The following is a 16,032-nucleotide window of genomic DNA, read 5'->3' on the forward strand; positions in this document are numbered from 1 at the left end:
ACCAAATTCAACCCGAAACACTATCAGCCCCATTGTTCACTAAATCTTCCTTTGAATCAAGTACAGAGAATTTACTGAAAATTCAAAGCATCAGATAAAAAGGCTGGATTTGTCACAGTGGCTGACATCTAAAGCCACTGCTTCTGTGTGAAACCAAACAACTTAGGAAGGCACGGGCTGTCATCAGAAGATGTAACCCTTTATCACATACCCATGTCGTACTTGTAAAGTCAGATCAAAATTCAACACCTAATACAGAGGCAAAAAGCTGTAAAAAGGAGCTGTGTTTTTAAAAAGCCTTGTCTTGAATTAGCTATGCCACTGATAAACTTTGTGTTTGTCTGTTCCCCAGCCAGAGACAAGCCTGCCAGTGAAATGCTTCCTCCACAGTGCTCCATTCGGAAGGTAAAAATCATACAGCCGCGCTTCAATTCCGAGCAGCGAGTCCTGCTCAGGCACCAAAATACCAGACAGGGCTGCTAACACAGTAACTGCCAGAAACGTCTCATCCACGCAGTATCTCTGACCAATTCGTAAACTGTAAGTTATCCCCTCATCCAGAGCTAGGGAGATTCAAAGAGGAAATTTAATTTCTCTCTAACACGATGAAACTTCACAGCAAATTCACCTTCAAGCCATGATCCATTCAAAAAACTCGGTCTCGGGCGCTGCCAGTACCAGCTCTCAGCAGCAACTGAACCGTACCAGGATTTACCTCTACCACCAGTACTGACAGCAAGCAGCACCTGCATTTCTCTATAGCTGCGAGTACGTGACGTTTCGGCGTCCGACAGACGCTAATAGATGGACATGGGAAACGAGGAGGAGAGAAAGAAAAAAAGAGAAAAAAGCAGTTCTGGAAATCACTCCAAATGTGCTTTACGTGCAGCACCAGCTCCTGGTAGGCCTTACTAGGCTCAGCCTTTTGAGAGAGTAAAGCCCTGCCTGCAACGTGCCTTTTGCACATGCTGAGTAAACAAGCCACAGAACCAGATTTTGTTTTTTCCTCGCTTACTAAAACAGTAGTAATCTTCGCTGCTGTCGCAACGCTGGACAGAAAACGCTCAGCTGTAAGGGATTTATCAGTAGGCAGTGCCCTCGCACACTGGCACCGCAGGAATCACAATCCAAGCGTTCCCGCGGCTCAGCAGCCGAAAACTCCACGTCGCTTTGATTAACTTTATGAAGAAATGTCAAAAACCGAATTTCCCCCTATTGCCTTTGAGGAAGGTGTGGGAAACCACTGGGGTTTTTCTTGCCAAAAAGAATAGAGTTGCTCGGTATTTGAGCTTTGAGACTCAGATAACCCTGTGTACGAGCCACCCTGTTTCTTTCCAGCACGAGTTACAGCAAATGTACGTATAACTTACAACAAAACAAACCCCACACACCCTTTAAAATATTTTTTCTCTTCTTTTTTTTTTTTCCTTTTCCCTCTTTTTCTTTCCCTCCTTATGCACTTGTACATCAAAGAAGCCAGCTCCGCTCCAGCGTCCCTCGCTCCCAGTGTCAGGAGCCCTCACCGCTTGCACACAGCAACAGGAAAGAGCCAAAACTTTTCTTACCCTCCTCCGTTAAAAAACAAAATAGAAGAATAAAATGAACAAGCAAAGGCGACAGCGCGATCATCAGCACAGCCAGCAGCAGCGCCCGGACGACTGCCGTCGGGGAAAGCCGCCGGCACCCCCCTCTCTCTCCGCGGTCGCGTCCCCCGCGGGCAGCCCGCCCGTCCGGGCGGCACGGTGGGTCCGCCGCGTCCCCGAGACCCCACCTCACCTTCCATCCGGCCGAGCTGTTGCTGTCGCCCTTGTCCTTGAAGTAGGGCACGCAGCGGACCATCCAGTCGTAGATCTGGGAGAGGGTGAGGCGCTTCTCCGGGGAGCTCTCGATGGCGCGGGTGATGAGGTCGGCGTAGGAGAGGTTGCCCCACGCGTTGCGCCGCGACGAGCACTTCCTCGGCGCCGCCGCCGCCGGGCCCCCGCTCAGCCCCCCGCCGCCCGCCGCCGCCGCTCCCCCAGGCGAGAGGCTCGGTCCCTCCGGGCCGCCGCCGGGCAGCGGGGCCAGCAGCCGCGCCGCCTCCTCCGGGACGGCGGTGGCCGCTGCCGCTTCCCCGCCCGCGGGGGCTGCGCTGCCGACGGCCATAGCCGAGCCGCCCCCCTCCTCCTCGTCGTCCTCCTCCTCGGGGATCATGGAGGCGGCGTCGGCGGGCGGCTCGCCGGCGGGCTTGGCTGGGCTGGCCTGCAGCTCGGGCCTCTGCAGGGGCCAGGTGCAAGAGCGGGGGCGGCTCTGCGGCTCGAACTCGGGGTCCAGCTCCACGTCCAGGGGCGAGAGCGGGGCGGGGGGCGACGCCTCTGTCATCTTGGCCTCCCCCGCGGGCGGCTGCGGGGCGCTGCGACGGGGCGGGTGGCCGCCGACCCCGCTCCTCCTCCGCCGCCTCCTCGGTGCCGACGGGAGCCTAGCAGACGGGGGGCCGCCGGGCGGGCATGCCGCCGCTCTCCGCTAAGGTCTGGCAGGCTCTCCGCTGTACCCTGAGCCCTACTCCCCGCGGGCGGCGCGCACGCCGGAGCGGCGGGGGGGGGGGGGGGGGGGGGGAGGGGAGGGGGGAAAGGAGGGAGGGAAAGGGGGAAAAAAAAAATCAGATTAGGAGCCGGTGCGGCAGCGCAGGGCGAGCAGCGCTTGGCCGGGCGGGGCCGGAGGTGCCCGCGGCGCAGCCCTCCGCGCCGGCGGAGCGGCGGTCGGTCCCGCGGTGCGTGTGTGCGTTTGTTTATGTTTCACTCCATGCGGATGCAGAAGTAGCTCCAGCGGGAACAGCGCTGTATCCAGCCGGGAGAGGACCCCCCTGCTCCTGGCGCCTCCGATATCGCTCGTCGCCGCTTCCGCGGTTATCTTCCTTTTTGGGGGTGACGGTCCTTTGCCCCCTCCCTCGGCAGGTGGGCAGGGGAGAGGAGTCCTTCAGATTACGCCGAAGACTTTTCTTTCCTTCTTCAAAACGCCCTAAAGGGAGACGAAGTCTTAGCATACATCCAACTGCATACTAGCGTAAGCCTGTCACTTTGCGGTGCCCCCCAAACCACACACAAGCAGCCCCCCCCCCCCCCAAATCTCACAGCCGACGGAGCAGGGGACGGGAGAAAGCCACCCCGGGGGCTGGCCAATTTTTTAAAAAAATTAAAAATAAATCCTTCTTCTCGCAGGGAAAAAGCAAGCACAACGGGAACAAATCAAATCGCCAGTCTTCCAACAGGTCCAGAAGCTTTAAGCCCTCCCTAGGGCTGCCAAAGAGAATAGGTTTTGTTCCAGCATCAACACCACATTCATAACCTCCTTGCTCCTGCTGCTGCCATCTTGACAGTTTCCCCCCCCCCCCCTCACTCAAGTCATTTAAAAAAGCGCAGGCAGAAGAGGCAGGGAGAGCCACGCCGGGAGGGGAGGGAGGCAGAGGGGAGGGAGGGGGAATAAGGATCAACAGCCACCTCCACACCGGCAGAAATCAAGATCCGAATTCACGGGAGGAAGAAGCAGCGCTGCTGCATGGTTCCTGCTGCTCCTGCGCCTTCAGCTCCGAGGAGCCTTCCCTTTAAAGGCGAAGGAGGGGAAAGCGGCAAACCGCCCGCCGCCTCTGCGAGCAGCCGGCGAGAAGCAAGCGATCCGCCCGCGCCGAGCCAGCCTGCCGCCGCAGCCCGCCCGAGCAGCCTGTCACCCTGCTCGGCACCGACTTCCACATCCCTCCTCCTAACAACCACCGGCAGCAACACAAAGTTATAGACACACGCAGGGAGCCTCAACCTAACCGCACGGCACGGCACGGCCCGCCCACGGGCGGCGGGCGGGCGGTGCCGCGCAGGGGCCGCCCCGACGGGGCGGGAGCGTCGCGCCGGGCCGGGCCAGGGGAGTCGCCGGGGCTGGGCGGGCTGGAGAGGCCGTCGGAACGCGGTGAGGAAAGCGCTGGCCAGCAGGCCCTCCCTTAGCTCCGGACCGGCACCCCCTCCCCACTGGTGCCGCTGCGACTACGTGTCCCCCGCCGGCCCGGGGCCTGACCGTGCCGCCCGGGCCGCGGGAAGCGCTCAGGTTTCTCAGAACAGAGGGCAACTCTTTCCAGGGGTTACATTAGCGCTGGCTGTCTGCGTCGACTAGAATTTAAATGGGAAAAGCAGACGCAACCGCCTCAGTTTTCCATACCCCTTATCTCGGTCAGGCCCACCTGCCCGGGCAGGAGCACAGCTTCAGCTCTCGCTGCCTCCCCTTCCCCATCACACCGGCTCTGTCTGCCTGTCACAGCCAAGAAATAGTGCGCCGAGTCTTTTCCCACGCCTTTCCACTGGTTCTAAAATACTGGTACGCAAGTTATTCTGGTGAACTTTGAATTTGGAGTCCAATTTAGCCTTTTTTTTTTTTTTTTTCAAGCTTGTGTTCTGCCTGAGGGTGCTGTGGGAACATGTCCGGGCACGTCCGCACGTGAATGTAATCCCGCTGTCCTTCCTCCCCTTCCGAGGCTGTGCCCTGGCAGAAAGCCCTTCGAAGCAGCTCACTTTAACACGCAGTTAATTATGGGTTGGATAAAGGAGTGACCCACAAAGCCAAGGAATATAGAGCTATTAATGTAGCTGTAGTTATAAATACATTACATAGCAATGTATATGTATCAGTTCTCACCTAGCTTTGTAGCGACCTAAACTATGGGCTAGATTCAGCATGGAAACAGTGTTGTCTTCGGTACCAGAAACAGCAACTCTGTGTGCGTGTTGACAAGCAGGTGTGCTCTAAAGCATTGCTAGGTAGGATTAGCAGACAAATTAAATTATTCCTGTTTAATTGAATGTCGTGGGCAAGAGATTTGAAAACCATTCGGTTTGATTAGAAAGCGGCAAGGCCCTGATTCTGCACGCCTTACCCGTCCTGCTAAGTAAGGTCTGAGGCCCTCGGGGTCTAGTCAGGTTTCAAATTCAAATGGCACTCAAGTTAGGAATAGTTCGGCATGATTTTATTACAAGGGACAGCATTTCAGCATGCATACAATTAATCCTCAGTTATCTAAATATAGTAGGAGACACTGAATTAATGAGAATGAATGCAGGTTGGAGTAATGGAAATAATTTTCACTGCGGCTCCATTTTGGGTCACGACGTTGCACACTTTACCGTGGCTTTTGTTGTAACACAGCCCCTTACGGGAATGCAAGGCAGCTCAGAAAGACACCAGGTACTCCACAGCTGTGATGCTGGCATTCATGTGTATGATTTAGCAGTTGGTAAGGGAGGGGAACCACAGTAGCACTGAAGAGCCAGGAACCAAGATTGGACAAAGCTGTGTACAACAAGAAGATGCGTAGTCCAGCACCCATGTCTCCGAGGAGCCTCCACTTGCGTCGTTCAGCAGGTAGCCAGAGAAAGCCAACTGCAAAGCTGTGACTGACACTCAGCTCCTTCCCAGAAAGTGCCGCTGCTGGGAACTGATTTTGGCCAGTGCAGAAACCTCTTCATGGAGCGCTCCTTTGGTCCTGAGGTTCCAGGGAAGTGTAGCACTTTGACCTTGGGCTGGATTACAAACTGCAAATCTGGTCCTAAATGATATTATCATTGTAACTTATTTATTTAATTGGCATTGCATTGCTGCACAGGCATTGCCATTAGGTCTCGCTGTACTGGGTGAAGGCCTTGCACGTGGTAAGAAATGCTCCACTCCCTGGCAGAATTGCAGTCTAAGTAAGGCAGGCCAGGGCGGGAGAAAGGAAATAAGTAAGTAGTAACCCTATTAAAGAGATGATGGACTGAGGCACCAAGCAATTACATGACTGTGCTGAGGTCATACAGGAAGCCCATGTCAGAACTGAGAAATAAAAGGAGATCTCCTGAATGCCAGCCCCGGGCCTTTACTGCGGGATTATCTGCCCTCTTAGAATTCGCTGGTGTATGAGCCATACAACCTTTATCACATAAGCCATGGTACCCGTTCTTCACAGCTCCACACGGCACATGTGTGCCCATGATACTGCAGTTTAGAGGTGGAATTAAAACCACAGTAGAATCGTTCCTTCGCGTTTTACTTAGCAAAAGTGCATGAGCAAAACAGAGAGAGGAGCTCTTCTTATCACCGTTCCGTGGCTGCACCCACTGGAATACATATAAAAACTGATCAGAATTGAATCTAAAGCCGGCATGATTTCCAGTCTCTTCCTTTAAGTACTTTAATGCCTCAAGGGTGGGATTTTCCAAAAGGCTTCATTTATGGGAGTTTTATCACTGCCTTCGACAGGAATAAAGTTAGGCCAGCCCCGAGGCCATGTGAAAGCCTCACTCACTTACTGTGCCTACTTAGACTGCGAGTGTTTCGGGGCAGTGCTGCGCCTCCTCTGCATCTCCTTTTACCTGCCGTCCCTGCTCAAGTTTGTATCGAGAACATGCGTACCTGTTGCAGCACCTGATTATATGGTTCTGGCAGCGACACGGTTACTTTGCAGCTCTGAGTCACCTCTGTGGGTGATCTCAGCCATATGCAGACCACGCAAGAGCCGTGAGACGTGAAGCTCGCAGCATCCTGCTTTTGGGAAAGTAACGTTCGTACAACAACGCCATGGGTGGGAATCCTCATAGGTGATTTTTGCCTTGAGATTAACTCTTTCCACCTGCTACATTCAACCACTGCAGGCTATCATCAGCTCAGTTTTCACTCTTGTTCTGTTTTGTTGATTCAGAGAGTCGGCTTCCCATAAGATAAGAGCGTACCAGTTCACGGTGGTAACCCAGATACGATCACTCCTTCACTCTGCCATAACCTACATTCTCCCAGGCTGGTAGCTAGAGAAGCGCAGGTCACATTTCTGACGTTGCCTCTCTTACACAAGTATCTTACTGCAGAAGCCTGGTTGGAGCTAAAGGTGCTAAAGGTGGGGGACTTGGAACTCCTCATCATTACATCATCATAGAAATCTAGTGCAAAGTGTACTGTGGTTCAATAAAACAGTGTTATATTGCCGTTATATTAAACAACGGCCTCATTGTGTTTGTGGACTTCACACAAACAAGTATATGATGGGTTGTTTTCTAAGCCACCTGCAGCCCGGTCTCCAAGAGGTTTTATGTCCACTCCAATAACGCCATCTACTCCTCCCATCTCCACCCTGTGAGAGAGTGGCTCCTTCAGTGTATTTTTTTTCGTTCCCACAGTTCCCTACCATGTCCTTTAAACACAGGCTGGTCAAAGGGCAGTAGGCTTTGCAGCTGATTCAGAGCACCCTGTGTGCTGATGAGAAAGAAATGTTGCTTGAAGCCAGCTAACTTCATACCTTGAGACTTTTCTGCCCAGCTTGGCTAAACATGGCTAACAGGCTCCAGAGTTATTGGGGGGAGATTGGTTGACTGGCAGGTAGACACAGAGCAAGGGTCCGAATTGTGCCATGGAGACATGAAGGGTTTGCCAAAGATGGCTACAGCATTCTGACTATAAAATTTTCCTTAAAGGAATGAATAGTGATTACAAGATCAATTGAAGTTGGACTTGGGCTGCCTGTGAACTGGCTGACTGACCACTGTTAACAGAGGAGAGGGGAAGGAAAAGAAGTGCAGTTGCAGAAGGAAAACAGTGACATTACTACTGCGGAGAGAAGAACTCTTTCCTCAAGTGATCTTGACAATTTGGGCACCAAACCCTAAGTCTAGAAGCATTCAGCTCTGCATAAACCTAAATTCGAGCACCAACTGCTGAGGAATTCTTAAGCCATTTCTGCAGTGTGTGGAGGACATGACTACCCTCATCCACCTTAAAGATCACCTTTCTGGAAGAAACAATGTTTACAATGAAATGTCAAAAAAATCCTGGGCAAGTAAGGAGCTGTGAAGCTGGGGAAGTGAGAACATTCAACCCTGTAGTTTCAAATTGTCATTATAATGGCCTCATGTGGGCTGAAGATGCATTGCCAAGGCCCACCAAAAAGCTGCACCTTGTAGGCTGAGAAAGGCTCTCAGCTTCTCAGGGATAGGAGATGGTTTCTAGCAGTGTTTCATACACTTAATGACAACCAGAAATAGCGCATAGCAGTGTTGCCAGCCTTCTCAGCTTTATTTATGAGTCCTGCACTACTGGTGTTTTCCTGAAATCCTTGTTCTTAAAGTCCCATTAAGGGAGCATCTCAGCTTCCACTTTAAACCAGTAGCCAAGTTCCTGATGTTTGATGGATGCGACCCAAGTATTCTTGCGGGGCCAGGAAGAAAATACGAAAAAAATCCAAAACAAACCCATTATTTGCATTATTTTACAACCTTTTAAAACCTGATTTTTAAGCTGGCATTACACTACTCTTAATTTTGGTTACTTTGGGGTGCAGGCAGTTACTGAGTTGGTATCATTAGGGTGAAATGAGTCAAATTGCTTCATATCTAGCAACAAACTCACTGTTTGTTTGGTTTTTTACATTCAGCTTAGATGAAAGGATTTCATCCTCAGAGCAGCAGTTTCTGTTAACGATTCAAGGAGAGGTTTAATCATCTCCCCTCACTCCCCGCCCCATCAGGACACGTCCAGGAGCAGACTGACAGCTCTCCCGCACGGCTCGGGCTAGTCCCAGCGGCTAAATGCCGTTCTGCCCCGCCACCGACTCGTTGTGTAACCCGGGCATGTCACTTAACCCGTCTCAGTTACCCCACATGGGCTTAATTATACCTACTTATCTCTTAATTATTCCATTACTATAATTTAAAGCCTCCCTCTGCCCACACACACCGGGGGGCAGGGACCCTGCCCGAGGGGCTGCGGCGGGGTTACCTCAGCGGGGCATTTAACCGGCGGTCGGGCGCCTGCCGGGGGGAGAGCCGCCCCTGAGGCGCTGCGCGCCGCCAGCCTAACGGCCGCCAGCTGCTCCCCACCGAGCGGGACGCGGCACCTGCCGCTCAGAGGGCCAACCGGACTCACCGACACCCCGCGCCGCGGCAGCACCAGAGGAACCGAAGCCCAGGCCGCGACCGCCGAGCCGCACCACGAGCGGCCCCCGGCCGGCCCCCGGCCCGCCCCCGGCCCGCCCCTGCACCTCCACCCCGCCCCCTGGCCGGGGCCCCGCCTCTTACCACCGCCCCGCCCGCACCAAGCTAGGCTGCGCCGTGCAAACAGATGATGTCATGCTCTAGAGCCGCGCGTGACCGCCGGGCCCCGCCCTCGGCACCTATTGGCCGGTGCCCGTCGCCCGTCAGGGCAGCGGCGCTTTCCATTGGTCGGTGCCTCCGCCCCGCCACCGCCCCTTGGAAAATAATAAACAATCGAGTAAAATGCGGCGCGGGGAGGGGGTGCGAGGAGTGGGGGGGAGGGGTGGTTTGGTGGGCGCGGGGGTCCCGGCTGCGGTTTCGGTGCGGAGGATGTGGGCGCTGTCACACCTCATACCCCCCTTCCCCCTCGGTGGTGGGTTTGGCCGGGGCCGCTGCCGGGAGGCGGTGGCGGCGGGTCGGGAGCGTCTGCTGGGCGCCGTGCCGTGCCTGCTGCGCGACTGGCTGCCGGCCTGCCCCGGGGTGAGCGCCGGTCGCTGGGCCCCGGCTGGCGGGGAGGCTGCCGCTGGTACGCGGTGAAGGGGGGGAGGGGAGAGGAATCCGTAAGGAACCCTGCAAGCCCCGCCGGGGTCCCTGCAAACTCCGCCCGGGTCCCATCGCATGGAGCCCCCCTTTGGTTTAGCGTTGCGGGGCAGCGTGGGGAGGCTGCGGGCAGGCTGCCCGCAGGGGCGCGGGGAGGAAAGCCTTTCCTGAAAGTAGCATGACACACTAAAAATTACCTCCGGCCAGGAATCACGGCTGCACCCGAGGGTCGGGCAAAGCTGCCCCTCGGTTTTCCCGTTCCCCTCCTCTCAACGCCAAGTCGAAGCCCACCGACCTCCAGGAGAGGGCTCGCAGCCCCTGAGACGCGGGGGAAGGGGGCTGGCTACGCGTCTGGCAGCGGGATGCAGCCTGCTGAGTGCCCAGAGGTGGGGTGCTGGGGGGGAGACCCACCGGACCTGCAACCACCTCTGAAATCCTGGCGTTGCTGGTTGTCGTCATGGGGCAAATAACATCGCCGATGCGGCTGTCCTGTCGGCGTGGTGCTGTGCAGAGGCGTGCAGCCTGGATCCTTGCTCTGAGGTGCTGGTGCTGACACACTGCAGCCATAAAATAACCACCCTTCCTAGTCCTGCTTCCCTCTACCCACGAACATAAGGCATGCTTGGATAGCAGAGGCTGTAATTGGGGATCAGGGGAAGAGAATGAGGGTCAGAAAGGATGTCCCTTTGCTGAGACTCGCTAGCCTGGCCTCTCCCTTTCAGAGGCGGCACCTACATACAACCTATTTCGGTTCCTTCAAAGAATTAGTTATTTTGTCCTGTATATGGCCCCTGAAGGAAGAAGTCCAAGCACCTCCCTCCCTCTCTCATTCTGTATCTCGGTGATCAGAGCGCTTGCTTAGGAGCTGGAGACGTGGCTTATGATCCTTTTCCCAGAACTTTGTGTTTTGTCCTCTTGACAAACGTTCGATGTAGAGTACATAGAGCAGACTTGGAAACGGGGACTGAAATCCAAGACTGTTCCACTCCCTTCCCTATGGCAATGTTATTACTGCTAGGTCATGGCCTCTCCTTGATCGCTCCCATGAATCCTGAATCCCCACCCTCTCTCCTAGGCAGCAGTACGGGTTCAACAGGCTGGTTGAAAATGGAGTGTGTGTTAGGTTAGCCTGCCGCCTGGTAGGTACTCTTGAGGACAGCCTATGTCCTGGGTAAGATACTCTTCAGGAAGATCAGGGGGAGGCAGCTGAACCCCAGTGGGCAGGAGTGGGGTGTTGACCTTGGGTCTTCTGGCACCAGGAACCCCACAAGGCACTCAGGGAAGGAAGTGTCATGTCTGTCTCCCCCAGGCAGTTGAGAAAGGGCTCAAAGGGGCTCATGAAGTGTTAAACAAAAGCAGTCAGTGGCTCAGCACATGGTGGGGAAGTTGATGATAAGCATTTGCAGCTGGTTTTCTCCCCCACCCTGGAGGAACTGGGTGGCTGCTGACTCAGGAGCTGCATCAAGTTGGAGGAATGGGGTCACATTTCTTGAGTGCCTGAGATGTGCTGCAGTGAGGGATGGGATAGTGACCGGGCACCTCCTACCTGCTGGCCTGTCTTGGAAGAGCGATCACAGTCCTGTGCTGTAAGGAGCTGGAGCCTGCTGGTATGTGTTGGATGTGCTCTGAGCAGGCTGCGCAGCCCGGGCTGTGGGTCTCGTCTTGCATGGAGACGTGTCTGAGCTCTGAATTCCAGCGCTGGGCTCAGGGGGAAGAGAGGCGCAGAGCTGCCCAATGTGGGGTAGTTCTGGGTATGCCAAAAGCAGAATGTCCTGTGTCTTGGGATGCTGACAGCCTAAAAATAGGATTCCAGAGACTCCAAGATTAGGCATTGAGTTGAGCAGGAGCTTTTGGGAGAGCAGTTCTGAAGTTTAATGCCACAGTTCTGCCCTGGTCCTGCTTCTGGTGATAAAGGCCTTACGTTCCTTGCAGCTCATGTGAATGTCACTTAAGTGTGCTGGGGGCATGCAGCTTTAGGTAGCTGCCCTGCAAACGCCTCCCGGAATCTGAAAGGTTGAGTTTTTCCATTCGTGCACACCCTCTCCTGCCTGGCAAAAAGCATTTCCTTCAGTCTAGCAAACCACTGCATTAAAGGCTCACATCTGAAGCTGCTCGCTGCTGTTTTACCTGCGCAGAACTGATGACAGTGACAGCGAGACCCAGCTTTATTTTTTAAATTATTTTGGGGGGGTACCATTTAGGTGAGCACGTGTAATTGAGCACATGCTGAGAACTGACCCACCAAAGACCCTGCTGTTTCTAAATACAGTAGCTACTCTTCATGTTAGGTGTGGTAAGCTTAAAATTTATCTAGGTTAGAGGTATTTGTAAGCCTTGTTTTACCAAAATGGATTCTTAATTTTTTTTCTTTCCTTGAAAGTAAATGGGGAAAACTGGGGAGGAACTGTAGCTGAGGCCTGACAGATGTTGAAGTACGTGAAGCTGAAAGAGGAACGTACGCTATTCAGTTTGCTCACAGGGGCTTTGTGACCTGTGTCTTCACAGTAATGATGACACAAGCTTTTTTTTTTTTTTTTTTTTAAATAAAAGGGAGAAATTAACTGCCTTGGCTAATTGTACCCTTGCCAGCTAGCTAACCAAGGACACCATTTGACTGTGGAAAATTATCGGGGCACCCAAATCTCTCAGCTGGGGAGAATATCTCAAGTGGGAGTGTTTCCATATCTGTGGGTTAGAAGGGCTATTTAAAATTCTTCCTAATTGGAAAATTAAACACTACTGCTTTAAAACAGCGGTGCACTGCTTTGAGAAAAATTAAGACCATATGGAATCATTTATTACTTTTCAATATGTATTCAATCTCTGGTGCAATTTTATGTACCTGCTAATGCATAACGTCTTTGGAAGGAGGAATAAAGCACCACAAAGCATGATTTAATGCTATAGGGTCACCAAATCTGTTTCAGATTACTGGATGTTTCAATCCGCTGAGAAGGGGATGTGCCTGAACCAATGAAACAATGGGGGGGGGGGGGAAGCCCATAAATCTGAAATGCTTTGGAAATACAGTGTACATGTCAACAAGAACTTTTAAAGGATTCAGTAGGGGGTTGGTCACGTAAGAGATAGAGTTATGAAACAAACTATACTAAGTAACAGGAAAGTTAAAACAAAGTCAGCCTTAATAATACAATACTTGGTTGCAATTTAAAGGCGTCTTAATGAATCATGTTTTCAAACAGTACAGGCCCGTGTAAGCATGTGACTGTAAGAGAAAATAAGAGCAAGTAATCCGGGAGTGCACAAAAGTGCTTTTGTTTATAGTTCTGCAGTCACTGGAAGTGCCTATTCTTGTGCTTATTCGCAAACACCTCTGGCTCTTTCTTCCAGGAATCCTATCCAAACGGGGTTTTTTTTGTTGTTCTGAATTTGTTAGAAGAGGACTTTGTGCTTTGGTTCTTTTCGTATGACTTCTATGAGGTTCAGTCTTACAGAGCCTTTCCTCTGACAAGGGACTGAGACAGGTCTGATACCCTATCTGCCTTCCCTTCAACCCTCCCCTGCCCCGAGTGACAAGCCGTGGGGCAACCTTTGCTCTCAGGGCTTGGGCATTCTCCTTTCACTGGTTCAGTAGGAACCAAGAAACAGCTAAGGCTGACAAGTTAACCGTGCATGGTCCGTGTCACCTGGCCGTGAGCTCTGCAGGCATGGGAGGCAGTCTTTATGCCTTTATCATGAACCTGAGAGCACTATAACCATCTGGCTAGTTATAATTTAACAGAAAACCCATTTTTCATCTTGCTGTGGTGGTGTGCTTTCTTTTAAATGCCATCTATAGAATCTCCCAGTGAGGGCCACTTTCGGCTTTGCTTTGCATTTCTAACAGATACTGACAAGAACTTTTTCATATGAACCTGAATGACTGAGTTGCTGAAAATGAGCCAGATTCTTTCCTAGAGGCATAAGCAAGCTAAACAGAGTTTGAAACAACTTCTGTACTTCAATCAAGCTGTTTTGTCAGTATAAATTCATCATTTATGACCAGCAGAGTAACGGACTGGTTCTTCTATTAAGGTTGAAATCTTCTATTTTTTATAGGAGTTATTAAGGAAGTAAATGAATCCTTAGCTTGCCTGCAGCACCAAAGCTTGTTCCTCACTGTTGTGCCTTCCATCATTCTTCAAACATTTAATAATCAATAGTAGTCATTTTGAATAAGTTAATAACTTTTGTTGAAAATACATAGAGTACACATACTTCTTCTGAATTGAGACCTTAAGGTGACCTCTCCTGCCCGCTCAAATTACAGCATCAACATAATATTCTTCAGGCCCAATGAAGCCAGTTGACCGGATGCATAACAAGGATTAAAACAAATACCATGAGAAGTGATTGCTGCCTTTGATTAACTTTTATCCGGATCCTGTATCTTAGCCATTGGAAAATCTTAAATAAGATAGTCTTTAAAGTCCTTTTGAACTTTCCTGAGAGTAGCTGTCAGTTTGGGTATGTATTCTGCCTGTAACTTGTAAGTATGAGTGGCAAGACTTTCACTTGCCCATAGATGGCAATAGCATTACGCTGCTGAAGTAGCCCCCGGCCTAGGAACGGAGGCTGTGATGGCAGTGAATATTAGCTTGGGGAATGGAAAGAAAAAAATTATCTTGCTTTTTATAAGGTTGTGGGGTGGTTTTTTTTTCCTCCTTTGGCTGCAGCAGCGGTGGTGGGGACTGTTCTACTTGCAGCAATGTTGGGACTAATCATGTGAGAAAAGATCCTGGAGTGATGAGGCAGCATATTTCCCATGTCTGAGGTCAGGATTTGTTCTGTGAAGCTGACCTTTAAAACAGGCTGAAAATGAGGAACGTGGCACCAGAGAGCAGAGCAGGAAGCATGAAATGATGCAAGATATGTTTCTTCTGCATATGAAATACCTTTTTTTTTTTTTTAAAGCTCCAGGTTTGTGATTCAGCATTTTCTGCCACTGACAGAATTAAAAGGAGGAAAATTCTGTGCAAAAAGAGATACTCCTAATGTTCTCTAATAAAATATTAGCCCTCAAGTATTTTTGTTCCCTTGTGTTGAGATGGGGGTGGGGTGTTATCTTTTCCATGGATTACTTTTCACTCAAACTACTACTCTGAGAACCCTGGGATGGTAGAAAAAGTGGTATTTATGCTCAGCCTGGATGCCTTGCCTACCCATAATGGGTGTGAAGTGCCACAAGCTTTCTAGGTGTCAGATACCCAGGTGACTGCTGTTTCGACTCTGGCAAGTGACAACAGGACAGTCCTGCAGTGAGAAAGCTTTGGGGTGCCAGTCCTGGGCAGATGTTTGATGCAGGATGGCAGCTCAGTGTTCCCCAGGGCTAAAGCATCAGCCCACCTGACAGCCTGGGTTTGGTGCCAGCTGTACAGTGACGTAAGACCTCAGACACAAGCCCTCCTCTCTGAGCTTATGCCAAAGTGCCTTTACTGCCTTTTCTTCCTGTGTCCCCTCTCTCGCTGAGATGCACAAGGCTGCAGTAAGAGGCCTGATGCACCTGCCAGAGACTCTGCTCTTGTGGAAAACTTGTCTCTCCAGTGTCACTGTGAGTCGTTAGATAGCCACCGGGTAGCAAAAGGATGTCCCAACCTGTTGCCACCTCTCTGGTTTGAAGTCCTGCTGACCTGTCAGGAAAGAGAGTTTGGAAGAAGAAAGCAAGGGAGTGGCTTCATCGGTCTCCCTCCTTGGGGCATTTATGTTTCTTGCGAAATGGGGGGCGGCGGTGGGGAGGCCTCCCTGGTACCAGAGCTCAGCTGGGTCTGTGGCTGGGCTGCAAGGTGATCTCTAGCACACTGCTAGCATGGAAGTAAAAAGCCTGGCTGCACCCACTCCACTTTGATAGGTAAGAGGGTTTAACTGCCTGGAAATGGCTGCCCTGTGCCCACGGGCTAGTTCATCCCTAGGGATGTGGTCTGGGTGTGCCTGGGGCAATCTGCGCACAGAGGGGTACCCTGCGCAGGGGCAGCCTTGCTCTCCAGTGTTGAATCACCTCACAGTGAACAAGCAGGGAGACAGCTTTGCCGTGCCTTCTCTTTACCTGCTGAGATGGCAGCACGGGTGAAGGTGACTGATGGCTGTTTTTTCGGTTGCTCGAAATGCCAGCCAGAAGGAAGCCGCCTTGCATCTGCCTGAGACATCAAATAGATTACTATTTTTTTTTTAAGTACTAAGGGACAAGCAACTGGATGTAAACTGGTACTGTGTTCATGAGACTGGCACTGGGATGGCACGCGTGCTTTAAATTGATGTTGAAAAATAGGTGGTGGAACATTAGAGCCACACAAAATGACTCAGAGCCTGAAGAAAATGCTTTGCGATGGGAGACGTGCCGCACTCGCTCTCTCTAGCTTATCAAAAAAGACTGAACAGGGAATTGATTATGATGGTAAAGGAACTTCCTTGGGAGAAAAATATCAGGTACCGAAAGGCTCTTTAATCTAGTAAATTATGGGAATGTGTAGCAGCAAGCTGAAAC

The 16,032-nt window shown here is 51.8% G+C and overlaps 1 protein-coding gene across 1 annotated transcript in view; it reads right to left on the reverse strand.

The window, feature by feature from the left end:
* The window catches only part of FOXO3 (forkhead box O3), an 89,713-nt gene extending 87,184 nt beyond the window's left edge, over window positions 1-2,529 (reverse strand). Inside the window, exon 1 of the mRNA XM_084262477.1 lies at window positions 1,777-2,529. Within this exon, the coding sequence (XP_084118603.1) occupies window positions 1,777-2,358 (582 nt within the window). The 5' untranslated portion in view covers window positions 2,359-2,529. The remainder of the gene's footprint in view (window positions 1-1,776) is intronic.
* Window positions 2,530-16,032: the final 13,503 nt, after the last annotated feature.

The sequence above is a fragment of the Gallinula chloropus genome, assembly GCF_964237585.1.
Source record: "Gallinula chloropus genome assembly, chromosome: 3".
Classification (NCBI taxonomy): Eukaryota; Metazoa; Chordata; class Aves; order Gruiformes; family Rallidae; genus Gallinula; species Gallinula chloropus.